We start from the raw sequence: 27,464 nt of genomic DNA on the forward strand, positions 1-27,464 counted from the left end.
ACTCTCTGAGAGGGAAGGAGGAATCGAACCCAGGTTATCTGTGTGCAAGACAAATGCCCTATCCACTGTGCTATCGCTCCATAGCTATATATTATATATTATATAATATATATATATATATTAAAGCACAGAAGGCTCAACCTTTAACAACATGTTAGTGATCTCTTATAGAAGGACTTAATGGCCCCTCGATGAAATACAACAATCTTCACACTCTTCCCTCTAAGGAGACTTCTTTGGAGCATTTCCAGCAGTTTATCATAACAAACAATACAAAATATATTATTTGGGTTTTGCTTTGGGGCAGGGATTGGGGTTCGGGAAGGAAACATCTGAAGTATGGTGGTGGGAAGGTGTAATGGTAGTAGGATTGGTGCTTGAATATTAAATGTCATCAAATATTGCGAACTACTTTATAAAATAAAACAATTTTTAAAAAAGTAAGCCCTTGGCACCACTGGGTAACTGCGTGTGGCCCCCAAACAAAATTACACTTCAAAAAACATTCATTTCCCCAAAACCAAAATATGCCTTCCTCTTCTGGCACCACCATGATGCTATTTACATGAAATTATTTCAGGAATTTTGCTGTGTTCTTAAGAAACTTTTACATCTGCTTCAGAGGGAAAACCGATTATTTACTGGGGAGAAAGCTGAGAGAGAAGCAGATTACTAAAATCAGAAAAAGAGTTTTTCTGGAAGTAAAACGCATTAACCACCCCTCTAAATCTGATCAAAGATATTTTTAGGAAATGTTCTCTTGAACTTTGGGTTAACACTTCTCATATGCTTGTCAGTGCTCAGGATTTCAAATTTCTTACCATTTGGTTCAAGTCTGCTAGATCTTTTATGCATAAAATAAAAAATCACTAGAGACAAGAATAGAAAGGAAGGAAATTAATGAAAAACAAAATCTGTCAAACCGCTTTTCACCGGGCAAGGCTACTCAGTGGCACCAGGGCTGTGCTTCTTCCTAGCAGTGCAGAAGGCTTACCCACTGCTTGGAATCACTCCCACATCCTCCTTACTTCCTGGCAGAAAGGCAAGGTGGGACAAGTGTTCCCTGAAAATCACGCGGAGAGGAAGTGCTAATCTCTGATTTTTCACTCTAATTCTGTGGCCATGACTTGCCTCAAGGAAGCATTGAAGGAGCTGGAGCGATAGCACAGAGAGTAAGGCATTTGCCTTGCACGCGGCCGACCCGGGTTCGATTCCCAGCATCCCATTGGTCCCCTGAGCACCACCAGGAGTAATTCCTGAGTGCAGAGCCAGGAGTAACCCCTGTGCATCGCCGGGTGTGAGCCAAAAGAAGCAAAAAAGAAAAAAAACAAAGGAAGCTCTGAAAATATGCTCTATGAGAAGGTAGTGGGAAAGGAGTTTGCTGCTTTGTGGGTACCCCAGGGTAACCCCAGACAAAGTCCTAGTTGAACCCATGAAGTGTTCAGTTTTACATAAAGATGCTCAGCCAAAACCGGTGGGTGGGAAGCTGTCAGAAAAGAACTAAAGATCAGATCGTACCGTATAACATGACAGGCTGTGCCCTTCTTATATCACTCCCATAAAGGGCTTTGCAATACTGCCCAGAATATTTCTGTCTTAGGGAATGTTCCCATCACTAATATAAACATGATGGTTAAAAGTCTCCTTATTGCTACATAAAACCCCGTGGTCTTTGCTTGCTTGTGCTTTAGTTTTGAAGTACTCCTTCTTTTATGAATAAATGTTTATGATACAGCATGCCATACACAAATTAAAATGCACAAATTATAGGCTTGGTGTTTGATGCAGTATCACAAAATAAGCACTCTTTAAGAGTTAGTAAAGTCTTTGACTCAAGAAGACATATATGTATAAAATTATCTTTCTTTCAATGACTCCACTAATGTGTCTTTTCCCCCTCAGTAAGGCCAATTTCCACATCACAGAGCCTCCCCTTCATGTGGGAGGGCTGAAAGCAGGAGCACCTGCTCAAGCCACCCCCAAATTCCTGACTCACAGGCTCTGTGCAATGATGTGTTTGCTTGCAGTTGCTAAGCTGGGTGGTATTTTGTTACATCACAACAGACAAGTAATACACAGCAAGAAAAGATGTGCTGAGGGACTGGTGAGATAGCACAATGGGTAGGGTGTTTGCCTTGCATGCAACCAACCCAGGTTCAATTCCCAGCATCCCATATTGTCCCCCGAGCACAGCCAGAAGTAGAACTAGGAGGGAGTAACCCCTGAGCATCACTGAGTGTGGCTCAAAAAGCAAGCACTGTAACACTGTTGCCCCACTGTTCATCGATTTGCTCAAGTGGGCACCAGTAACATCTCTATTGTGAGACTTGTTGTTACTGTTTTTGGCATATCAAATATGCCATGGGGAGCTTGCCAGGCTCTGCCATTTGGGCAAGATACTCTTGGTAGCTTGCTGGGCTCTCCGAAAGGGACAGAGGAATCAAACCCGGGTCAGCTGAGTGCAAGGCAAACGCCCTATCCTACCTACCTACTGGAGTGTGCTATCACTCCAGTCCCCCAAAGAGCGAAAAGAAAGAAAGAAAGAAAGAAAGAAAGAAAGAAAGAAAGAAAGAAAGAAAGAAAGAAAGAAAGAAAGAAAGAAAGAAAGGAAGGAAGGAAGGAAGGAAGGAAGGAAGGAAGGAAGGAAGGAAGGAAGGAAGGAAGGAAGGAAGGAAGGAAGGAAGGAAGGAAGGAAGGAAGGAAGGATGTACTGAATTCATTAATTCCATGGCCAGTACCTGTGAAGAATAAGGGACCAGCTAGAAACACGTGGGTCTGTGAGACCTTTCATTCACTGTATAACCTGGGCTCTCTGTGGCCAGGAAAGCAGAAGGGCCCTGAAGGTCCTGCTTCCACAGATGGTTGTTCTTTGGAAAGCTGATACCAATCTTTCTCCTGCTAGCAATGTCCTGAACTGCCCAGGCACAGAACTTTGCCTGCAATCACTAGTTCTCCCAACAATAATGCAGCATGAATGCACTGATAAATATTTACTGATAAGAATTCCCCTTCTTGGATGCCATTCCTTCTCCTGGTAGTCTTCATCTCTTGCACAAGGGTCAATACCTCCATGACAATATCCCTAACAGCCTCTGGGTACCAAAACACTTCAAACCTGTGCGAACACAGAACATCCTAATTCTCTTCCTCCTGTTTCCTTTATCCAGCTGTAGATATTTAGTAATCTCAGTGGCCTAGAACAGTGCCCACACAAAGTAAGACTCAGGAAATACCTGTTCAATGAAGAACATTCACTCATAGCAGTTATCACAAACATAGCAGTAGAATTCTATGACATCGGAGCAGTAGAATTCTAACAAATTATGATATTGAATGACCAATATATTTGCCCACTTTGTATGTTCTATGGCATTTAACATATTGGTCATTGAAATTAATAAGAGTGAAATCTTTTGTCACTGAAGAATAAGTGCTTCTCTGCATTAGAAATTATTTTTCTTAATGAAAAGACACATTTGCCTTTTATTTTCAATCTTACTTTTACAACATTTTTAAGACACGAATTTTCCCTGTTAATGGGCAGTTATTTGACTGATAGTCAAACAGCCATCTCTCTGTTACCTGGTCCTTTTAGTTACTTCCTAGAAAAAACAGTCAGATTTTTTATCCAAAAGAATATTTACAGAACAGACTTTTTGTATATTTTGGGATCAAGTCCTTCCAGAATCCACAACTATGCTAATTTAAGATGATTTTACAGAATATCCCGGTCTCCTCCCATGCATACCATAATATAAATGTGTAGGTAGAACGTGTCTGTTATAAAGAACCATTTGAGTTAAAGGAGGTTCTGAAAATAACTTTGCTACATCCTGTATAGGGCCCCTGGTTCCTATTGTGAAAGCATCTGCTAGTGTATTACCATAAAGTGTGTTTCCCACTGCCCTCTTCTGTTTCTTGGCTCCAGACCCTATGACCGAGAAATACCATCTCTGTGATTTCTGAACCCAGAGATATGCTTTGGGAAGTAGAATGGCACCTCCAGTGAACCAGGTGAAATCTAAGATTTTATCAATATAAATCAATTTTCAGGGTCTCATTGACATTGTGTGAGGATTAAAAAAAAAACAACAACAAACTTCACATGGTCCTGCTTTCTAGAAGCTTAACATTTAAGTTTTTACGTCCGAAAGAATGCATAAATCAAGGGCTACTGTAGGAAAAAAAATGCATTAAAGTCAAGCCACCTCACTGTAGAGATTTTACTGCAAAAATCTGCTTTTACTGCAAAACCCTTCAGCCGCACAAACACATTGTGTGTGCATAAGTCTCTGCAGCATCAGCGCTTCCCTCCCCCACAGGCAGACTCATCCACCGTCTGAAACGCGTTACCTTTAACGTGCTATTCAGTGTTCGGATTTTGTGGAGTTTCTCGTTTATGGAGGGGTTTTTGCACCGCTTAACAAAGGACTTTCTCAGCTCCTTTTTGGTCGAAGGGCGTCGGTCCCCAAGAGGAGATAGACTTGCTTGCTCTAATGATTTATAGAGCTTCTCCATCTCATCATCTTCAGACACTTTTGTTTCATCTATTTAAATTAAAAAAAGCAAAAACAGTGACCTCAATTAAAGTCCAGGACATAACATTAGACAAGGCGGTCTTAAAACAAGATCCCTCAACACCCCTATCTCATATTTCTAGTATCCAGAAGTGTGAAATGATTATTTTGGTTGTCCAAGCTACTCAGCCCAATTGTTCTGATGGGACCTTCTAGCCGCCGAAGGGAATGCAAGTTTATTTGTTCCGGACTTCTCTTTCAGCTTCTTAGCTTTAGCAGCACAGTGCAAACTTTCACGTGCAGATTATTTATCTGTATATCTATGTCCAAAGTTTCCCCCTTGTATAAGGAAACGAGTAGTATTGAATTAGTAATTCACTTTACTGATTTGCCTTGCACACGGCCAACCTGGGTTCAATTTCTCTGCCCCTCTCGGAGAGCCCGGCAAGCTACCTAGAGTATCTAGTCCAGATGGCAGAGCCTGGTAAACTCCCCATGGCGTATTCGATATGCCAAAAACAGTAACAACAAGTCTCACAAGGGAGACGTTACTGGTGCCCACTAGAGCAAATCGATGCGCAACAGGATGACAGTGACAGTGACAATTACATCGGTGGCAATTCCACTCCTAATGAGAGTGCTTTCCAGGGTGCTAGGTGCTATGATCTCACTATAAGAGTTTTGGAGGGGCACAGATGGGCCCATTAGACTCTACCATCTCGACCTTCCCAAACCATGTCCTTTCCACATACCAAATATATTCATTCCATCCTCATATCTCTGGAGGTATCAACCCATTATAGTGTTAATTTGAATGCAAAATTTAATCCAACTATGATTTAAATTAGGCCTTGATAAGATTTGTGGAATGACTGATTCATCCCAGGGCAGAACGCTTCTCCACCTGTGAACAAATTATCTGTGGCTACTGACAAGCAATGATGAGCTGTGCAAAGTCCACAGAACTTACATATACTCAAACACCTGAGACACAACGTCCCCAGATGACTATTGTGCTTCTAGAACTTCCTTTAAACGAGGACGTTTACTGTGGCTTTGAGAAGGCAGTGGTTGTTCCCCATGCTGGCACACACATTCAGTCCCCTTTCTAACCACACATTTTCGGCCTTCACCCAAATGCTTCCAGTAAAGTAAAGTGATTCCACTCAGGGCCCATGATGGATCCCATGTGCTCTGCTACATTCATGGTAATCCCATTATTCTGGCCATAATCACTGATTCACAGATGAGCATATGCCTTAGGACAAGTCAAATAAGGCCACAGAAACTCAGTACTGCAAAATGAATTTGAGGTATGGGAGGAGCAATTCCTAAGCTGAGTGGTGTTATATGGAGTGAAATACTGCAGAAATCATTTCAAGAACCAGGAGAATGAAATAAATCCCCGGGGAACAGTTGAGACATAGATTATCATGATGCCACTGGAGTCCTCTCAGCCAATGGGTTGCCTTTCAGTGTGTATAAATCAAGGGTCTTGAAGATACAAAATAATCACTCAAAGGAAATTTACATTTCTAGATATTGTTTGAACTGGAGCAATAGCACAGTGGGTAGGGTGTTTGCCTTGCACATGGCCAACCCTGGGTTTGATTCCTCCATCCCTCTCAGAAAGCCCGGCAAGCTACCGAGAGTATCCCACCCACACAGCAAACCCTGGCAAGCTCCCCATGGTGTATTCGATATGCCAAAAACAGTAATAACAAGTCTCACAATGGAGACGTTACTGGTGCCTGCTCGAGCAAACAGATGAGCAACAGTGCTACAGTGAAAGTGCTACAGATATTGTTTATATTTCCTCCCTAAAATTTTTCTTTTATTCTTCTATTTTTTGAAGACACACTATATACTCCCTGGTGTCTATGGTATTAACTCCCTACCTGAGAACAACCTTTACAGAGGAACCATAAAAAACAGAATACGTTTAGGAGAAACTGAAATAAAAGGACTTCTCCAAAAGGCAGAGAAATGCATACATTAATAATATAAGGCATCTATGGGGAGGGTGGGAAAGGGGGGGGTATATCCGGGATATTGGTGGTGGGGAATGTGCACTGGTGGGGGGATGGGTGTTTAATCATTGTGAGATTGTAACTCAAACATGAAAGCTTGTAACTATCTCATGGTGATTCAATAAAATTAAAAAATTATAATAATATAAGGCATCAAAAGCAAGCATACATCACTTACCTAAAAGTTTATTTTAATACTCTCCATGTCACAGACATAGAATGACTGCACCCATTTGCGGAATATAAAGTAACATAATAGGAGACTAACGCCCAAGGATAGTAGAGATAAGGGCCAGGAGGATCGCTCCATGGCTTGGAAGCCCATCTCTTGTGTTGGGAGAAAAGGCAGCTGGGATAGAGAAGAGATCCCTAAGTAAATGATGGTTGAAGGGCCTGCTCGGGATGATGATTCATGCTGAAAGTAGACTATGGCCCAAACATGATGGCCACTTAGTACCCTTATTGCAACCCGTAACACCCAGAAGGAGAGAAAGAGAGAGAGAGAGTAAGAGGGAAAGTGCCTGCCACAGCGGTGGGTAGGGGGGAAGAGGTAGCGGTGACTCGAGGGATAGTGGAAACATCAGTGATGAAGAATGGGCACAGGTGGAGGGATGGGTACTTGAACATGGTATGACCGAAACATAATCATACAAGTTTGCAAGTCTGTAACTGTATCTCACAGTGATTCATTAAAATAAAAAAAATTAAAATAAAAAATCACTGTTACTGTCATCCCATTGTTCATCGATTTACTTGAGCGGTCATCAGTAACGTCTCCATTCGTCCCCAGCCCTGAGATGTTAGTAGCCTCTCCTTACTCATCTTTCCCAAGGATTGGAGGCTCTTTGAAAAAAATAATTAAAAAATTACAAAAATAAAAAATAAAAGTTTATTTTGTAAGATTGGAAATTTTTAAGCAGTACTTGGTTTTCCTCACCTAAAACCCTCAGAAAACCCCAATACGCATTCAAATATGCTTTCATTTAATAAAGGACAAAATGTCAGAGAGTGAGAACAGGCTGAGCACATGCCTTGTATGTGCATGGATAAGGGAGGTCTAGGTTTGACTCCCAGTCCGGGCATGGTCGCTGGGCACTACCAGGAGCAAACCCCAACCCCTGAACTAAGACCAACTGGAAGCCCACTCAGTGTGGCCCAAACCAAGCAACAAAATGTGAAGAACAAATATATTGGTTGCCTTTGCATGTGACTCAAAGTACTGGTTAGTACAACCACCTCTTTGCTCTCTACCAAAGCAGTTTCAAAAAAAGAAGGAAAGCATTCAAACCATATTTGAAGACAATAAGACTTTTTGACTCGATCTGTGTGCAAATATCAAACAGACTGTCAATCAGATCATGAAAATCTATTCAACATCATTAGTCATTAAATAGATCTCACGAGCACAGTGAGATGTAGCTACACACCTACACTTATCACATTGGCTAAAATTAAAGATGATGGTAAGTGTAGGCAAGGATGTGGAGAAAATAGAAACCTTGCATGTCACAAGTGCAGATGCAAAACGAACCTGCCATTTTTTAAGTTCCTCAAAATGCTACACACAGAGTAGCATACCACCTGGGGATTCCATTTCCACGGATTTCTTAAAACAATTAAGAATACAAAGCTTGGTCGCAAATGATGGTGATAATACTTCCTAATAAACAAAAGATAGAAAGATCCTAAATGTTCACCAGGTAGTGAATAGAAAAACAAAAGGTGGGTTTGTGTCTAGTAGGGGACTCAGTCCCTAGAAGAAATAAGATTCTAGAACTATTCTATAAAATGTCTAAGTATTAAAAATATTCATTTATGTAAAATAATTCAGTCACATATTGTATCAGCCCATTTATATTAAATGTCCAGAATAGGCAAATCTAAAGTGACACAGGTAGATTTGAGTTGTCTTGGCTAGGAAGGAAACTGACAGACACTGGATGCAGGTTTCTTTATGTGGTGTTGAAATTTTTCTGAAATTTTATTGTGGTGACAGTTGCACAAATCTGTGCGTATACTTAAATTCGATTTTGTGGTATATGAAATCGATCTCAAAAAGTAAATATTTATTACTAAAAATATAAATGCCATATGATCCATCACTACCACTCCTAGAAATATCAGAAGGATATGGAAACATAATTGAAAACTATTTTCACGCCTATGTTTATTGCAGCCTTATTCACCATAGCCACAGCATGGACTCAACCTAAACAGCTACTGACGAATGACTTGATACAAAAGCTGTGATCTCATTGCTGAAATACTAATTAACAATTTTTTCTACTTAAAAAAATCCAATTGTGCTTTTTGGAACAAAATGGATGGAACTTGAGAAGATCATGCTAAGTGAAATAAATAAGGAAGTGAGAAACAACGATCAGATGGTTCCATTCTTAGGTAGGCGATAAATCAATGAAAGGAGAAACTGGAAAAAAATGCAACAAAACTAATTCAGGCTCTGCAAGAACTGGAAAGAACAGGGTGAGAGGAATGAGTTGAGGGGTCATTCACAGTGAGAAGACATGGGGACTTTGGTGGCAAATATGGTGAGACTTTGACCCACAGAGAAGAGTGAGGCTCTGACCTTGAATTCTACAGTGTTGTTAACCAATGGGTTGGAGCGATAGCACAGCGGGTAGGGTGTTTGCCTTGCAGGAGGCCGACCCAAGTTCGATTCCTCTGCGCCTCTCAGAGAGCCCTGCAAGATACCAAGAGTATCCCACCTGCACGGCAGAGCCTGGCAAACTACCTGTGGTATATTCGATATGCCAAAAACAGTAACAACAAATCTCACAATGGAGATGTTACTGGTGCCCCCTTGAGCAAATCGATGAGCAACAGAATGACAGTGATGACAGTGTTAACCAATGATAAATCAATTTAATTTTTCTAAAAAAAATTCTGTCTTTTTATGGCATTAACTACTATTTATTTGAAAAGAAGTATTTATTGGGAAATCTCAGGCAAGATTAGTCAAGTTTATTTTCAGGAGGTTACTGGTGCAAAAAGAGAAACAAAATACACAATATGTGTATATTTTAACACATACACACTTAACATAAACTGCAATCAATTGCCCTAAGTATCAATAATAGCTTAGTTTTACCAGCAAAACTAATTGGAACATAAAAACTTGGTTTTTTAGGAAATTGATACTGCATACACAGTGGAAACATTAAGCTGGTAACAGTATTAGAGTGAAAGCTGAAGACATTTAAAAACAAATAGAAGAAACCCAAGAAAGTGAAATTAAAAACATCTGAGCCCAACAAGTGTGTAACAAAGAAAATGAACAATTTTCTTTCTATTTCTCTGTGCTCACCAAGGAACTCAGCTGTGCTACTATAGATTATGATAGAAAACAAAATTACTCTTCTCTAATAAATTAGTTTATAAATTATGCCTCAGTAAAATGAGTATGCTAAAATCATGTATCTAATTCACAAGATGCTAAGTTGGTAGGAATGAAAATAACCTCAGAATCTTGGAATAACATGCCACAAAATACATTTTTCTTTGGGGAGGAGGCACCCCTCCTGGCAGTGCTCAGGGATTTCTCCACCTCTGTTCTCAGGGCTCACTCCTTGAGAAACTCAGAGGACCATGTGTGGTACCAGAAATGGAATCTGAGCTGGCCATATGCAAGGCAATTGCCATACCCACCCTACTTACTGTCACTCTGGCCCAAGGAACATTTTCTAAATAAAAAACAACTGGTCTCATTTGCCTTTTTGTGTAAGTTTATTATTTTTAATACATTTAATGAATATATTATTTTTATGCTAAAATGTTGGTCTATCTTCTCTCCCTACTGACAGACACATTTCTTCTTTGGAGTATTAGCAATAAGAGTGTGTGTGTGTATGTGTGTGTGTGTGTGTGTGTGTGTGTGTGTGTCTTGATTCTCTAAGAAATAACAGAACCTTGACACATAATCCTTAAGGTAACACAAACCTTAAGGATTACTAAAACCAATAGAGGATCCACATAAATTGCAACCAAATTATGTTCAAAAACAGTAAATAAATAAAACATTATTCCCTATTTGGGTTCATTTAGAAATTGAATGTAACACTAAGGAGCAAGTATTTGGAAACAGAGAAAAGATGAAGAAAGTAAAATGGCACCTCTCAGCCACTCTTCTCCCCTCTCCCAGGACACCTGAAACTCGTGCTAGAAGATCTCTGCCCTCTACGAACCTGATGGCAGCCTGCCAAGAGATAGAGCAGGAATGAAACAATCAATGGTGATAGGAGGCATCAGAAAGATACCGAGTGACTTTCGCCCGTGTCCACCTGAGAGACAGGGCCCTTCTTGCTGCATCCTTGAGGAGCATCTATGTGATGGAACTGTGTCTGTGACCTATTCAGACACAAGCATTGTTCCTACAGCTGCTTGTGGCTGATGCTGGGGTCTTCCCGGGCTCATAAAGGGGCCTATAGCACTAACGGGCACAGATAAAAAATCAGATCATGAAACAGAAAAGACCCCAAAGGCACAAGCACGCAATAAAACACAGCTCACCCTGTACCCAGCCGAACTGAGGAGACTTCTGCCCTGACACGCAACGTGGGCCATGCTGACAGGTAAATCCTATAGAACTCGCCTGCTATGGGTGGGCAGGGTGATACAGTGTGTGTGTGCCATGCGCTGAGGATTTCAAATTCCCTTGGATGCTTTTTTTAAAAACACCTCTGAGGACCTAGGGGATCAGTTTCCTGTGGCAGAGGAGACCCCCTCAACCCCCACCATCCCAACACGCAAGCTCTCAAGGGTGGGAAAAATGGTCTTTGTTATTTCCCTACACATTTGAGTTCAAGGACTGGAGTGATAGCACAGTGGGTAGGGCGTTCGCCTTGCACGCAGCATATTCAATATGTCAAAAAACAATAATAACAAGATTGCACACATCTGTGGAATATAAAGTAATAGGATGGGAGACTAGCACCCACGGATAGTAGAGATAAGTACCAGGAGGTTTGCTCCACGACTTGGAAGCTGGCCTCACATGCTGGAGGAAAAGGCAGCTCAGATAGAGAAGGGAACACCAGGTAAAGTGTGGTTCGAGGACCTGCTGGGGATGGGAGATGCACGCTGAAAGTAGACTATAGACCAAACACAATGGCCACTCAATGCCTCTATTGCAAAACACAACACCCAAAAGGAGAGAGAGAGAGAACAAAAGGGAATGCCCTGTCACAGAGGTGGGGTGGGGGGGAGGGGATGAAGGTGGTGGGAGGGATACTGGGATCATTGGTGGTGGAGAATGGGCACTGGTGGAGGGATGGGTACTCAAGCATTGTATGACTGAAACACAAGCACGAAAAGTTGTAAGTCTGTAAAAAATAAATAAATTTGTATAAAAAATAATAAATAAATTAAAAAGTGGCTTTAAAAAAAACCAAGTCTCATAATGGAGACATTACTGGTGCCCGCTTGAGCAAATCAATGAACAATGGGATGATGGTGCTACAGTGCAGTGCTATTTGGGTTCAAATAGAATAAAAGGGCTGATTTTCAGGGAAAAAAAATACTACAATAGGAGAGTGGAATGCTATCATTGTAAAAATCGCTCTTCTTTTCATGCAAATAGTTTTTCTAAATGAAAATTTCCCTTAAGAAGCATCGTATTATTCCTATAATGTTGACAGATTATGGTTTTTTTTTTTAAGCCAAGGAAAAAGATTTCCAGATACAAACACTCACAGGTCTTTCTTCCCCTGGAGAGAGAACCCAAGTTCATTATTTCCACCTGCTCTGCCTTCAGAAGCCAAAGAAATACATTTGGCCTGAAAGTCAAGTGTTTCCAGTTCCGTTGTTGTCCTTCCTCCCTGGTGAATATTTCAGGCACCACACATTAAAAAGCATGAGTTCATTTCTCTGTGCCATGTAAGCACCTCATGTTCTGTCTCAGCAGCCTCCCTGGGGCTTTGGCAAGGAAGACGGAAACTATGTTTATTTCATGTGTGAGGGGGAAAGAAATATTCTTGAGAAAGAGTTCAATGATTATTTTTCCCCAACGAAAACCAGCGATGGAATTAAGAAAAAAAGTTCCACGCCAGCCTGCCCAGTCCCTATCCATACCTGTGTATCAGTCTCCTCGACTCTCCGCAAACAAACTGCACCCCGTGTGCTCTGTTCAAATGCAGCTTCTCACTCAGAAAGTCTGGGGTGCTGCAGAAGCTCCAAGAGCTGTACTTGGGGTAGTAACATGAGACCATCAACAATTTGTTCCAGACCACGAGCCTCGGTCCTTAGAAGACCACAAATTACTGGAGTGACAACTAGAAAATTGAGACACACCCAGAAAGCAGGAGCGAATTTCTCTGTGCCATCGCCTACTCTGCAAGGGGAGAAGCCGGTTTTGCTGGAGGGAGAATGTGCAGAATCCCTGCTCTAAATCATCCTATCTCCCTGGTATCGCTGTATCACTGCATCACTGTCATCCCGTTGTTCATCGATTTACTCAAGCGGGTGCCAGTAACATCTCCATTCGTCCTCGCCTGAGATTTTAGCAGCCTCTTCTTACTTGTTTTTCCCAACGATTGGAGGCTCTTTTCAGGGTCAGGGGAATGAGACCTGTTATTGTTACTGTCTTTGGCATATAGAATACGCCATGGGGAGCTTGCCAGGCTCTTCCGTGTGGGCGGGATACTCTCGGTAGCTTGCCAGGCTCTCAGAGAGTATTTCCCTTTATGATGATGTGTCACACAGTTGCAAAGTGGCTGCGTGGTCCAGGAATACGTTCACTCATGCATGAGGCTGAGCCAGAGCATGTGGAAAGAGGCCTGGAGCATGGTGGCGGTGGGGTAGTGGAGGTCGGTTGCCAGGGCTGGGACCCTTGGGGTGGGGAGGGCTCTCACCCGCCCCCCTCTGGGGCACCCTTGGTGCAGAGTCCGCTGGCATGGTTATGGGGACCTCATTTTATGTTCTCTCTCCCCGGTAGAGTTGGAAATTCAAGGTAAATGTCGTGAGCTTCTGCCTCCACTAGACTAGCTTGGACCCTCTCACGACATCAGCAAACTGAGCCGACTCCAAATAGCAGCCCAATCATTCCATGAAAGAGAGAAATGCCAGCTGGGGCTTGAACGATAGCTCTGTGGGGTGGGCTGGGAGCACGTTTCTCATGCAGAAGGAATGGGTTCAATCCCTGGCACTAACCAGGAGCAATTCCTGAATCCCCCTGGGTGTGACCCTCCAAGAAAACTAGACCAGAAAGGGAAATTAAAAAAAAAAAAAGGCACAGTGCATTTTTAATAAGATCCTTCTCAGTGACATTTGCAAACCGAGGCAAAACAGCATTTTAAACTAGTGGTTAGCAGTTCCCTCCTTTCCAAGATTATGCCAAATGAATGAGCCACTCCTGCGGCATCCTCCCACACGGCCCCGGCTATTGTCTGCTCCTGACAGGACGGGCTCGCTCCGCTGGCCCAGAATTTGGCTGTCGAGAACACTCTCTGCAACGTCTCTCTAAATGCTACATTTTCAACTTTTCCTCCCCCACTATCTTATTTTAGGTATTTCCTGGTGCTTTCTAGAATGTGGTTTTTCTTTTTCTATTTAGAACAGAAAAGCTGGCTTCAGGAGATGGGTGAGTGGAGGAAAACGTTCACAGGCCCTATTTCCTACCCAACTTCGAACAGAAACCTTCCTGCAATCGGAAAATTCCACGTACTAGCCCAAGGAAGAGACGGTGAGCAGCTGCCAAGCATAAAGCACATGGAGACGTTTAGGGGGAAGGCAGTGTTCCCTCCGCCCTGAGTGTCTTAGGTGTCAGAAAGGCAAAGCTCTGTGTTATAAATCGAGGAAATGACTACATAGTCATTCAGAAATTTTGTATAGCCCGTCAGAACAAATGTTATTTAATAGAGCACCTGATACCAAGAGATGGAAAGCATTTTACAGGCTTTCTCTTAGTAATGAATCTGACACATCTAGACCAGGGCAAAAAGACTTAGAATCATAATGACAAAGTAAGGCGGACTCATTTTTTGACAGTAAGGATGCTTCTGCCCCAGAAAGCTTGCATAACACAGTTTGCAAGCGAGGTGACTCGTTCTCGTGCTGCTGTGGAGATAGTTATCATGTACAGACATTTTACTGTGAGACAGACTCTCTGTGAACTGCTTTGCCAACATGGCATCTTTGTCATTGTAACAAGCTATGAGGAAAGTGTCATTAACCACAGTCATAGGGAGAGAATGTCCAGACAGGGAAAGATGAAAATAAAACGCATGGCCAAAATTATCAAGAGGTAAACCAAGGTTCTGAGCCATAGTATTTATTGGCTATGTGATAAGTATATTTTATTCCTTGCTTTTGGATTTATTTTGAGTTGAAGAATATCTCAAATCAGGTACCACAGGGTCGGCAAAACTGGAGCAGTCCTGTAGCTGGGAGGATTAGATGAGTCAACTCAAAATTTGGGGCCCCATGCCCATTATCCTGTCTTCCAAGAAAGAAGTCTACTTCTAAGGTGCCAAAGTTTTGTATCTCCAAATCTGGACCACAGGGAACATAGAAATTCATAAACTGGTCGACCGACAACTACACAGGCAAGATAATCAGGTGATGCCTGCTTTGATTGCGTTATCTGAGGATCCTGAACTAGTGGAAACAACAAATGAGTCACAATCAAGGTGCCCTGTGGCCCTGGTACACCAGTAAGTGCTTAGAAACAGAGAAGACAAAGTTAAGAAATGCTAGTTGGGAAAGAGGTGATTTAACAAAGCAAATGAACAAAGGATGGTATGCAAAAGGAGTTCTAGGTGATAAATAATATTTGAAATAAAGAGGGAACACTCAACTAGGAAGCTAGTGTTTTTGCTTAATCCTGGGAAAGAAATAGATGCCCTTATTTCCTTCATTTTCCTATATTTACCTTCCCCTCCCTGTGAGAATAGAGAATATATTTTCTCTAAAGTAGTTGATGTTTATATTAAGCAAGGTAACTCAATACTCTTGTGTTGTTTATTGCTTTTATTGCTAAGAATAATGTTGTTCTATCAAGCAATCTTTAATGTCATTATTTGGCTTTACTACTATCACTATCACATGGTAGTGCTTTTTTTTTAATAACCCTAGCTCTAAGTTTGTAAAATGGGCATCTCATTGGCTTTTAAAATGCATTTATCCAATCCTATGAGCACTCAAGTTTAGGTGAAATCTTTAATGCAGACATAAACTTTCTATGTCTGCTAACATTCTTTATAAAGCAACACCAACATTGAGCTGCACGTAAAGAAAGGGTATAAAGTGTTCTTGTACATAAAAATCTCAGAGCACCAAATGCACATTTAGTCGGGGTTTTATTTTTCAAAACATATACTTATGAGGCAGAAGTTAACTGTAGCACTGGCATCTCATTGTTCATCGATCTGCTTGAGCGGGCACCAATAATGTCTCCATTGTGAGACTTGTTACTGTTTTTGGCATATCGAACACTCCACGGGGAGCTTGCCAGGCAGAAGTTAAATGAGAAATAAATAGATAAAACTAGAAAACTGTCCCAAATTCAAAGACAAAAATCACGTGTCCTGTATATGAGAGTATCCCCCTGTGTGGGCCCAAACCTGCTGAATCCATCAACCATGTGGATATCTGACAAATACAACTGAGAAGGGCATGAATATGGGAAGGAGGGGACACCAAGGGACAAAACCTGTGAGATAAGAACAAGAAAATTATGCTCAGTTTTACTAATCAGGAAAATGAAAATTTGTTTTCTTGCACTGTAAAATGGATCTCTTTTCTTACCTCAGTCACTACAGTGTGATCTATATTCAGCTACGTAACATACTTTTAGTTTGGTTTTGTTTGGGGGCCATATGCAGACTGCTCAGGGATCATTCTTGTTCAGCTCAGGACCATTTGTGGTACTGTAGATCTCACCCAGGCCACTGTGGGTAAGGCAAGCATCCAACCCACTGCACTTACTTTTTAACTGAAAATCTTTTGAGGAAAATTATAGATTTATATGTGGCCAATTAAATCCCAATCTGCAGATCTTTGCATGAAAAATGATGACAATCCTATAGTTGCATACATTTAATTTTACCAAGGACTGAACGTTCTGGGAAACCTATGACTCATTCTTCAGTCCTCTTTCCTTTATACATTTGGTTCATTCATTTCTTCAATTCATTGATCAAAGATTGTTTAAAAGTTCATTGTGTACTGATATTTTAAACACTGGGGATAGACTAAGACTAAAATCACTTATTTTCCTACATTTTATGTTTTCAGTATATCTCAGATATGTACATTTTTTCCACATTCTCTTGTTTCCAACTTTGGCAAGGCTACCATAATATCACCGTTGGTCCATTTTAACAGATACATAACTAGTCTAATATCCATTGTACAAACAGAGAAGTGATATTTTGAAAAAATAAAAGACATGCCTTCACACTCCCACTTAGGATTCCTGCCAACCTCTCCCAAAGAGAACATCCCATTATGAATAGAACAAAGTCCAATATCTTGCAAATCCACTGGTTGTCATGTAAGCCAGCTGCTATGGAGCGCTGACATTTCTTGCTATGTTGCCTTGCACTCTGCTCCAATAACACTGGATTTCTTTCTCTTGAGTTTCAAAAATTGTGCCGGTGCTAGAATGTTCACACTTGATTTTCTTTCTGTCCTGAGTACATTTGACAGCTTCTGTTATAGGCACCTTAGTGTCCCAGAACCTATATAACCTCCCTGATCACTGGTTTGTGATTTATCCACCAATACCCCACTCTGATAAGTCCTTACCTTCCTTACCCTATTGAACTTAGTCATATCAGAAATTATCCTGCTATATTTACTAATTGTTTCCCTATCCTTCCAACATACACACTAAATTCATACAGTAAGTTCTATGCAAAGGGGCTGTTGCATTTGCTATTATTCACAAAAGTATCCATAAATTATGCCATGCATATTTTAATTCTTTGATAATTGTTTATTGAATAGTTACTGTTTGGTCAAAAGCTCCATTGTTTGATCTCATTATAACTCTCATCTACCCATATATAAAATGAACTTGGTTAATTTAGGTTATAGATTCTTAAAAATATCAGTAAGTAAACTTTCTTATTGAATTTCAAATATCTAGGTAGCATCAAAATTTGAAAATATATTTAGCAGAAATGAAAAAGAAGGATATTACTACATATTTTGTGGAATATAAAAAGGCCCAAAAAAGGCAAATATACAGTGCAAAAAATACCAAAAAAATTCTCTAGAGAATCCTATGTGTAAACCACAATGCCCAAAATTAGAGCAAGAGTATGGGAGAAATTGCCTGCCATAGAGGCCGGGGGATGGATTGGCTGGGGGGTGATACTGGGAACATTGATGGTGGAAAATGTGCACTGGTGGAGGGATGGATGTTTGATCACTGTATAACTGAAACTCAAACATGAAATCTTTGAAACTGTATCTCACAAGTGATTTAATAAAAAAAATTATATGCCAGTGGGGCCGGAGCGATAGCACAGCGGGTAGGGCGTTTGCCTTGCACGCAGCCGACCCGGGTTCGATCCCCGGCATCCCATATGGTCCCCCAAGCACCGCCAGGAGTAGTTCCTGAGTGCAAAGCCAGGAGTAACCCCTGAGCATCGCTGGGTGTGACCCAAAAAGCAAAAAAAAAAAAAAAAAAAAAAAAAATTATATGCCAGAAATTTTATAAGCTAGACAAAATAAACCAATTACTTGACAGACAAATCTGCAAAAATCTCATAAATGATGAATACACTTATATACTATAATTAACATACATATATGTCCTATATAAATACACTACATGTTAAATAATGTGAATCAGCACTAATAACTTTCAGAAATCACAGCACCAGGTTTAAATTGGTTCTCTGGTGAGTTCATCAAATATCTGAGGAAAAATTTTGGCAATTCTCCACAAGCTTCTCCAGAAAATATGAGAGGAAATACTTCCAACACACCCTATAAAGATAAAACTACACTAAAAAAAGGTCAGAGATGTTGAATGGAAAAATAAACAACAACAACTAAAGAATATTTCTTATGAACAGACACAAAAATACTCAATATGTTTGTAAATTTAAATATAAGAAGAATTTATACCACAACCAAGTGGAATTTATCCCAGAAAAGCAAGACTGTTTTAACGTTTGAATATCAACTAATACAATGCATCAATATCAACTTGCAAAGAACAAAAGATCATACATTCATATCAACAGATACAGAAGGAGCATCTATTACATACTCATGATAAAAAGTAAACTGAAAAAAGACAGAAATTGACTAAAGCTGATGCAGAAAACATCCTCAAAATCCCTCTAGCTAATTATTTTAGACTTTAGTGAGAGAATTAGGAGTTTCTGTTTAGATTGATGACGAGGAAAGTATGTCCCCCACCCCTTTACTACTTATTCTCAATACTGGACTGAAGTTATAGCGAATTCAGTAAGGAAATGAAAGGTAAACAGATTGGGAAGTAAGAAATAAAACTGCCTTTGCAGTTGACATGATGAAATATTCTGGGAAATGCAAGACAGTATGGAGAAAATTTTTTAAGTTAATGATCTTTAGGTCTTAATGGAAAAGAGGAATAAACAAGTGAGGCACAGAAGACTCTTGGAATAAAGATAACCTGGCTTTGAGCATAGTACGGAAGGTATGTTCTGTATTGCATTTGATCCCTGGCACCCCATATAGTCCCCTGAGCCTGCCAAGAATGATCCCTGGACACAGAGCCAGGAGTAAGCCATAATAATCAGGGCCGGAGCGATAGCACAGCAGGTAAGGCGTTTGCCTTGCACTCGGCTGACCCGGGTTCGATCCCCGGCATCCCATATGGTCCCCCAAGCACTGCCAGGAGTAATTCCTGAGTGCAAAGCCAGGAGTAACCCCTGAGCATCACTGGGTGTGACCCAAAAAGCAAAAAAATAATAATAATAATCACTGGGTGTGACCCCCAAAACAAAACAAAACAAAATTTTAAAAAGATAATCTGTATGACACCAACTGGTAGCCACATATCAGTTGTCCATGCCCATCAATTCTTGAATAAGTATACTCCCTAATAAAAACTATGGTCCTTGCATTACAAGGAGGAGTGGATGTCGTCTCATTGAAAACCCTCAGTTTTAACAAATATTCTACTTTTGTGTTAGGAATGTTGATAATGGAAGAAGCTGTACCTGTATGGGATGGACAGATAGGAAATCACTATACCTTCTGTTTGATTTTGTTATAAACCTAAAGCCTAAAAATATCTAAAATATTTTATGTAAAAATGTATTTTAAGATTTTTTCAATCTCTTTGTCAACTGAGGCAGCTGAAACCTTATTGCCTTTAGATCTAACTAGGAAAGCATAAAATTAGCAAATGAAAAATTAGAAATTAATAATGAAAGTATGGTGCTGAAATATTTAAACTCTTACCTGATAAGAAGATATCCAGATATCTTCTTATATCTGATATCTGAAATACTGACCTGAGATTTGCTCTCTTTTGCGGGGGGGAGGGGCGGTTGGGGCCAGACCTGACAGTACTCAGGGCTTATGCTTAAGGGATCACTCCTGGCATGTATTGGGAGGGAGGAGGGGAGGTCAGGGAATCTGGGTTAGCCACATGCATGGCAAGCACCCTACCTGCTATACTATTGTTCCAGCCCCAGAATTGCCCTTTTTAGTTTCTAGTTCAGATGTTTTCTATTGCCACCCTACTTCCTCATTCTTAATGAAAAGACAGGTACTCAGAAGAAGGAAAGGGAGATATAATTAAGCAAATGAATCTAAGACAATAAGACTGTGAACATCTTGGGGATGGAGCAATAGTACAGCTGGTAGGGCGTTTGCCTTGCATGCGGCCGACCCGGGTTCGATTCCCAGCTCCCATATTGTTCCCCGAGCACTGCCAGGAGTGATTCCTGAGTGCAGAGCCAGGAGTCATCCCTGAGCATTGCTGGGTATGACCCCAAAAGCCAAAAAAAAAAAAAGACTGTGAACATCTCAAAGACATCCTTCCAGTGAGACCACTCCCGCCCCAAGGGACCCAGGCCAGCCAGGTGAAAACCTCCAGAACTCAACGGCCACCATGCTCACCGCCTCTCTCCACAGGCTCCGGCCGAGCCTCACCCATGACTGAGCCTATTCCTGGACACCTCATAGGACACACCCTACCCAGACCCAAGAGTGCCGCACCATACTTGATGGGATTCAAAGTAGGAGGCAACCAATCTTAGAGGGAAATTTTATATTATTTCGCTTCTGCTTTTTAGAGCAGGGATTGGGGTTCAAGATGGAAACTCCCAAAGTATGGTGGTGGGAAGGTGTCATGGTGGTGGTAAGATTGGTGTTTGAATATTAAATGTAAACAAATATTGTGAGCTACTTTATAAAATAAAAAAAATAAATAAATACACCTTTCCATAGCAAATAGTGCAAAATACAAGGGTATGTTCTCAAAAAGTTCTGTAGATGTGAAAAGTCACTCAGAACTGGGGCGCACAGAAGCCTTCATTGTATAACCATAAGCCTAAGAAACTGGACCAGGCTTTGTTATTAAGAAACCTACATTTTTAATCCAAAATGACCTTAATTTTTTTAAACTGTGTCATTAACTTCTGTGATCTCCATATAGAAGCCAAGAAAATATTCATTAACTATGAAATATAAAATTACCTTGTAAAATGATATTGGCTTAAAGAAGAAATTAAGAGTTAAAATGCTCTAAAATTTTACTGCTTAAAGCTGGTTAGAATGGCAGCATTATATTATACAGACTTCAAGTTATAGTAAAAAAGTATATATTCAGAACCTACATATATTTAGTAGGAATGAAAAGAGAATCATTTAACCAGTTCACACAAAAAGTGAAACAAAATAAGGCTACAAAATCCATTAGACTGAGCAATTTATTAAAAATAAAAATAACAAATTAATTTAAAAAGTGCAATTTTTGAGTAATATAGCAAACAACCCTTAGACTAATTATGATCACACATAAAGAAATGTAAGTGTACCAATCATTTGTGGGATATAAAAAATGTGGCTGTCCCATGAGGGCAGCCCTGCAAGCTTCCCGTGGTGTATTCATATGCAAAATCCAGTAACAAGCTGGATCTCATTCCCCTGACCCTGAAGAGCCCCCAGCAACATCATTAGGAGGGCCGAGTCGAGATGGACTTCTAAGATCTCAGGAAAAGGACGAAATGAGATGTTACTGAGCCCGCCCAAGAAATAGGTGATTAACGGGATTTCGTGATCGTGAAAAAATGTGGTATGAGACTAATACCCAAGGAAAGCAGAAAATGGGGCCAGGAGGACTGGTCCATGGTTAGAAACTTGCCACAAGTTGGGGGAAGAGGGCAGGTAGGTTAGAGACCACTATGCCACAGGGACCATTATGATAATGATAATTGTAGATGATCACTCTGGACAAGAACTGAGTGCTCAAAGGAGGTAAAGGGAGATACCTGATAACCTTTCAGTACCTGTATTGAAAACCACAGCACTGCACTGTAGCACTGCCATCCTGTTGTTCATCGATTTGCTCAAGCGGGCACCAGTGACGCCTCAATTGTGAGACTTGTTACTGTTTTGGGCATATTGAATATGCCACGGGGAGCTTGCCAGGCTCTGCCATGTGGGTGAGATACTCTCGGTAGCTTGCTAGGCTCTCTGAGAGGGATGGAGGAGTCGAACCCCGGGTCAGCCGCATGCAAGGCAAATGCCCTACTCTAGCTATAGCTCCAGTCCTGGTCAATTGGTAATGCAGAAAAAGCCTATAATAAAGAACTTACAGTGAAACTTCCTAGAATTGTATATTTTATGCAATTTAACTAATAAAGATTTACAAATATAGACAAGTTCCTTTTATCTATGACTTTATGATATTATGACATGAGAGTGTTTGAAAAGAACCATTATTCTGCACGTGTTCTTTAACCTTCTGTGTGTTTTCATCATTTTGCACTTTTATCTAGCGCTAAACAGATTCTAGTTATTTTATTTTAAGTTCTCTTCTTGGCAAGCATTTTTCCTTGCTTTTCTGGTTAAGTTGCAGTGAATACAGAAAAGAAAAATGCATTCTTTTTATATTTTTGTGAGTATGAAGTATATAATCTTACAAAAGAATAAGAAAAATGAAAATACCATAAAACTTGCCAGATAAAGAATAAATATATTGAACATTATGGCCCAAGGTAATTCTATTGGCTTATTAGAGCACAAATAGATCTTAGAAAAGTCAACAATGTCTTTTAGAAATAAATAGCAGAGAAAGCACTATTTTCTGTTTATTAATCTTTGCCTTTCATTACTGTTAGATATTCTTCTCTAAAAAACAAAAGCAACCTATTAATCAAAGGGAGTATTTCCTTTAGATTTCCATACCCACCATTTCCTATTGAAAATCATAACACCCACAATGAGAGAGACAGAGAGACAGAGAGAGAGAGAAAGAGAGAGAGAGAGAGAGAGAGAGAGAGAGAGAGAGAGGAAAAGTGCCTGCCAGAGTCTGACTAAGGGTGGGGGTGGGGATGTTGTTTGTGGGAAGTGTACACTGGTGAAGGGACAGGTGTTGGAACATTTTATCACTAAAACCCATCACAAACAGCTTTGTTTCTGTGTATCTCACAGTGATTCAATTATTTAAAAAAAAAGTTTAAAAATAAATAGACATCAAACCCAAAATTTTCCTGGAAAACTGCAGCCCAAAGAACGGTGACCTGCTGAATATGAAGGGTGTGCTACAGTGACAAACTCCAAGCCCTGCACAAGAGTCCCTTGTAGGAACAGCCCTCTCTCTGCACACTCTGCTCCCATCAGTCATCACAAAGCAACCACGACAATCTTGCTAAGAAAAGGAAATCAGAAGGTGCCATGCCTTAACCCCCAGCTCCTCAGCAACTCGCTCTCCCTCACGGTGGGAACCCAGAGGGCTGGTTGTGTCCCTCAGTCATCAGATTCCCATCCCTCATGCCTTGGCCACACGCTGTCCACTCTTGAGGAAGAGGTATGTATGTGTGCCGATTTTCAGATCACTTCTGAAATCATAGTTTGTAAAGAAAAATCAGACTCAGTAGCTGGTGACCTAAGGACTAAATTAAGTGCCTGAGAAACGAAAGCTATTAACTAGTCCTAACCCAGAAAGGCAGTGTCAGTGCAGTCCTTGGTCAGTGCAGCTATGACAAAAATGTCTTAGGGTCTATTTCCTGCATTCCCTTGCTTTAGCTCCACCTTTTATTTATTTATTTATTTTTCGTTTCAGGTCACACCCAACGATGCTCAGGGTTTATTCCTGGCTCTGCACTCAGGAATTACTCCTGGCGGTGCTTGGGGGACCAGATGGGATGCTGGGGATTGAACCCGGGTCGGCTGTGTGCAAGGCAAATGCCCTATCCGCTGTACTGTCGTTCCCCTTATTTATTTTTATTGATCGAGATTCTGTGGTTTACAATACTGTTAATAATGGCTTCTCGAGATGCATAGAACTCCAACACCACAACCATCACCAGTGGATTTATTCCCCCGCCTTCTCACGGGTCCCAACACAACACCTTATCACCCCAACCACCAGTTCAATTGTGTGGATCATTTCTCTCATTTTGGTGTCTTTGGTCCTTTGATGTTACCTTGCTATGGATCTTTTAAGTCCCACACGGGAAAAAGTCTGTTCCGCATTTTTATTACATTCTCTGGTTCCATTGATGTTGCTGTAAATTGCATGATTTTGTTCTGTCTTAAGGTTGCATGGTATTCCATTGTGTATGTATACCACAGCTTCTTGATTCATTCATATGTAGTTGGACATTTGGATTGTTTTCATATCTTTACTACGTGCATGGGTGAATACAAGTGTATATATATATATTTTTTTCAAAATAAGGTTTTTGTTTTGGGGGGATACATGACAAGAAGTGGTATTATTTGAACTTTATGTTTAAAACCCTGCCTTTTAAAGTCAACAGAAGTTTTTAAATGGGCTGGAGCGATAGCACAGTGGTAGGGCATTTGCCTTTCACGGCCCACCCGTGTTCGATTCCTCTGCCCCTCTCGGAGAGCCTGGCAAGCTACCAAGAGTATCGTGCCCGCACGGCAGAGCCTGGCAAGCTACCCGTGGCATATTGGATATGCCTAAAACAGTAACAATAAAGTCTCACAATGAGAGACGTTACTGGTGCCCACTCGAACAAATAACTTTTTAATAATTTCTAATAAAATATATAGAGAAGCACAGGAAAATATGGTTCCAATTGTGTGTTATACTGATGAGAAATGCCTACTGATGATCTATTGAAATAAACTAACGGCTAGACCAATATTTCCCATCCCTCTGTTCCACTCCCCCCACCTCTATCTCTGCACAGTTGCTGCCACATTAGTTCTTACTATAACTCTTCTGGCAATTTAACCAAATCCCCAAGAGAAAAAACTTGAGCAGGAAAAAATTTGTGACATATGACAACTTCCCTCAAATCAGTAAGGGGAAAGTAGTCTAATTTCCTCTTGTACCAATGTAATACCTTAACATTAACTTACTTAATGAATTACATAGTTGTGGATGGTCATTCTCGACTTACTTGCTATTTTTATATTTTTTAAACTTAAAAAAAATTTCTGGCCACAACCAGAGAAATAGCTCAAAGGAGTGGAATCTATGCTTTACACATACAAGACCTATTTTCAATTTCTGGGACTTTACAGTCCCCTGAGCACCTCTATGGTCCAGATAACCCCATTATATTCAGGCTGGAACATCATATTATCAGGCCTGTACCAAGGGAACAATTATCTCTAGGACAGATTCCAGGGCACCTGAGCACTGCAAAAAAAAAGCCCCCACCAAAATAAACAAGTAAATAAAACACTGAACCCAGTGCCCTAGGTTTCTTGTAAAATTAAAAACGTACTCTTAGAAAAGTTATCCATCTGGGGCTGGAGTAATAGCACAGTGGGTAGGGTGTTTGCCTTGTATGCAATCAATCCGGGTTCAATTTCCAGCATCCCCTGAGCACCACCGGAGTAATTCCTGAGTGCATGAGCCAGGAGTAACCCCTGGGCATCACCAGGTGTGACCCAAAAAGACAGTTACCCATCAGTACTCTTACTGGACTGGAAGCAAATGCATTCCCAGAACATGTCATTGTGCAAAAGGAACATTTCTCATGAGCTTCAGGCTATTCATCCTAAAGGAAAATTCAACCTGAAGAATTACCACTGGGGGAAGAATTCAGATGAAATTTTGTTGTCAATACTAGTTTTGAAGGATGTGCAGGAAGCTTTTAAGTTTCTTATTTGCTGTACCACACCAGTCCCACCCCTAAATGAATCTTTGAAGCATCAACTTATTTACCATCTACTTCAAACTTCTTAAATTCTCTCTCCAGCATGATAATCTTTGTGAGAAAAAAAATTGTGATCAAGGCATGCAATAAGCAAACAATTCTTCATGAAAATTGTATCTAAATGAGCAAATAATTCAGGGACAAGTATGTCTGACTTTCCAAATCACTTGTTCTATTCTGTATGGATTCAAGGTTAAGGTTCTTATGCTGAACCTAAAACTATTATCTTTTTAAGTACATCTCTGGCTTCAAATTTTGCACCAATTATGTACTTCCAAAGAGAAACATGTTGAGCCCACACTTCTGTAGCAGAACACTTCACAAGCCAGAGGCCAACCCGTTCCACTCTCCACAATACAGTCTTGATTTCCCAGGTCCCTCTTTGACCCACTCACTCTCCTCCCTATTCTACTTCATTCACCTCTAGTTGTTGTAGGTTATTTTGCTGATGAGTTGATTCTTTTCACTTTTTCTAACATAAAAGATTTTTTTGTCCTAAATTGCAAGTGTCCAGTGAAAATGCCACATCAGAGTTTAGGCAAAGCAGACAACTAACAGAGCCATCTACAAAACATCTACAAAAGTGATCGCTGGCAGCTGTGGTCTGAAGGTGAGTTCCCAGTCTTAGTCACATTTTGAGGGGTCCAAATCAGTAGTTGGCGGGGGGGTGGGGGGGGGGCGGCACCAGGAGTCACTTTTAGCAATATTGAGTCAATCAGGCCAGACAATTCACCCCTAGAGGATCCTGAGGAGGCAGAGGTGCTCAGGCCAGTAGTGCCGGAGACCACCAAGACCATCCCAGCAGAGCTTAGCGCCGTCCCAGGCTACACCTGGTGATGCCCAGGTTTGGACATTGTCCCTGCACATGCAAAGTACGATTTCTGACTGCTGAATGCCTCACATATTTAGCTGGCGGGGGTGGAGGGTTGGGCACACCCAGCTCAGGGCTTACTCCTGGCTCTGTGCTCAGGGAGCACTGCTGGAGTGCTGGAGGTGTCTGGGGGACTATATGTGTGGTGCCAGGAATCAAACCAGGATTAGCTGAGTACATGGCCCAGCCTAGCATATTTTAAAAAATTTTATTAAAGCCTCACGATTTACAAAGTTATTAGTCACTGGGTTTTAAAACATGCTGTGTTCTTATACCAACCTACCTACCCAACTCTCCCACCATCCTTATCCTGCCACCTTGATGGGCTTTTTTTTTTTAATTTGGTTGTTGAAGTTTGGATCTCTTGTCTTCAGTGTTGTTGACTGTGGGTGGGATATTTAGCTATACTACTCCCTCACAGCACTGGTGTACTCAGATCCCCTGGGCCACTGCTCCCATTGCTTCCCATCATCTCCTCTTCCCCCCTCACTTCCTTCCCTCCTCTGCCCTTCTCCTCCCCATACTCTGGGGCCAAGAGTTATCTAGCATCCACCCTCCCAAACATTGTATTCACTCATCCATTTCTTCTATATACTACAGATAAGTTAGGTCATCCTGTGCTTCTTCCTTGTCCTTCTTCTTCTCTAGCATAACTTAAAATGCTATATGTATAGACAGACACAGACACAGACACACAGACACAGACACACACAGACAC

The 27,464-nt window shown here is 40.9% G+C and overlaps 1 protein-coding gene across 2 annotated transcripts in view; it reads right to left on the reverse strand.

The window, feature by feature from the left end:
- Positions 1-27,464, reverse strand: part of IPCEF1 (interaction protein for cytohesin exchange factors 1) — a 94,950-nt gene that overhangs the window by 10,233 nt on the left and 57,253 nt on the right. For both annotated transcript variants that reach the window (XM_012932348.2, XM_055134496.1), the window contains exon 8: positions 4,354-4,547. In XM_012932348.2, the coding sequence (XP_012787802.2) occupies positions 4,354-4,547 (194 nt within the window). The remainder of the gene's footprint in view (positions 1-4,353; positions 4,548-27,464) is intronic.

Source organism: Sorex araneus, chromosome 4, assembly GCF_027595985.1.
Source record: "Sorex araneus isolate mSorAra2 chromosome 4, mSorAra2.pri, whole genome shotgun sequence".
NCBI lineage: Eukaryota > Metazoa > Chordata > Mammalia > Eulipotyphla > Soricidae > Sorex > Sorex araneus.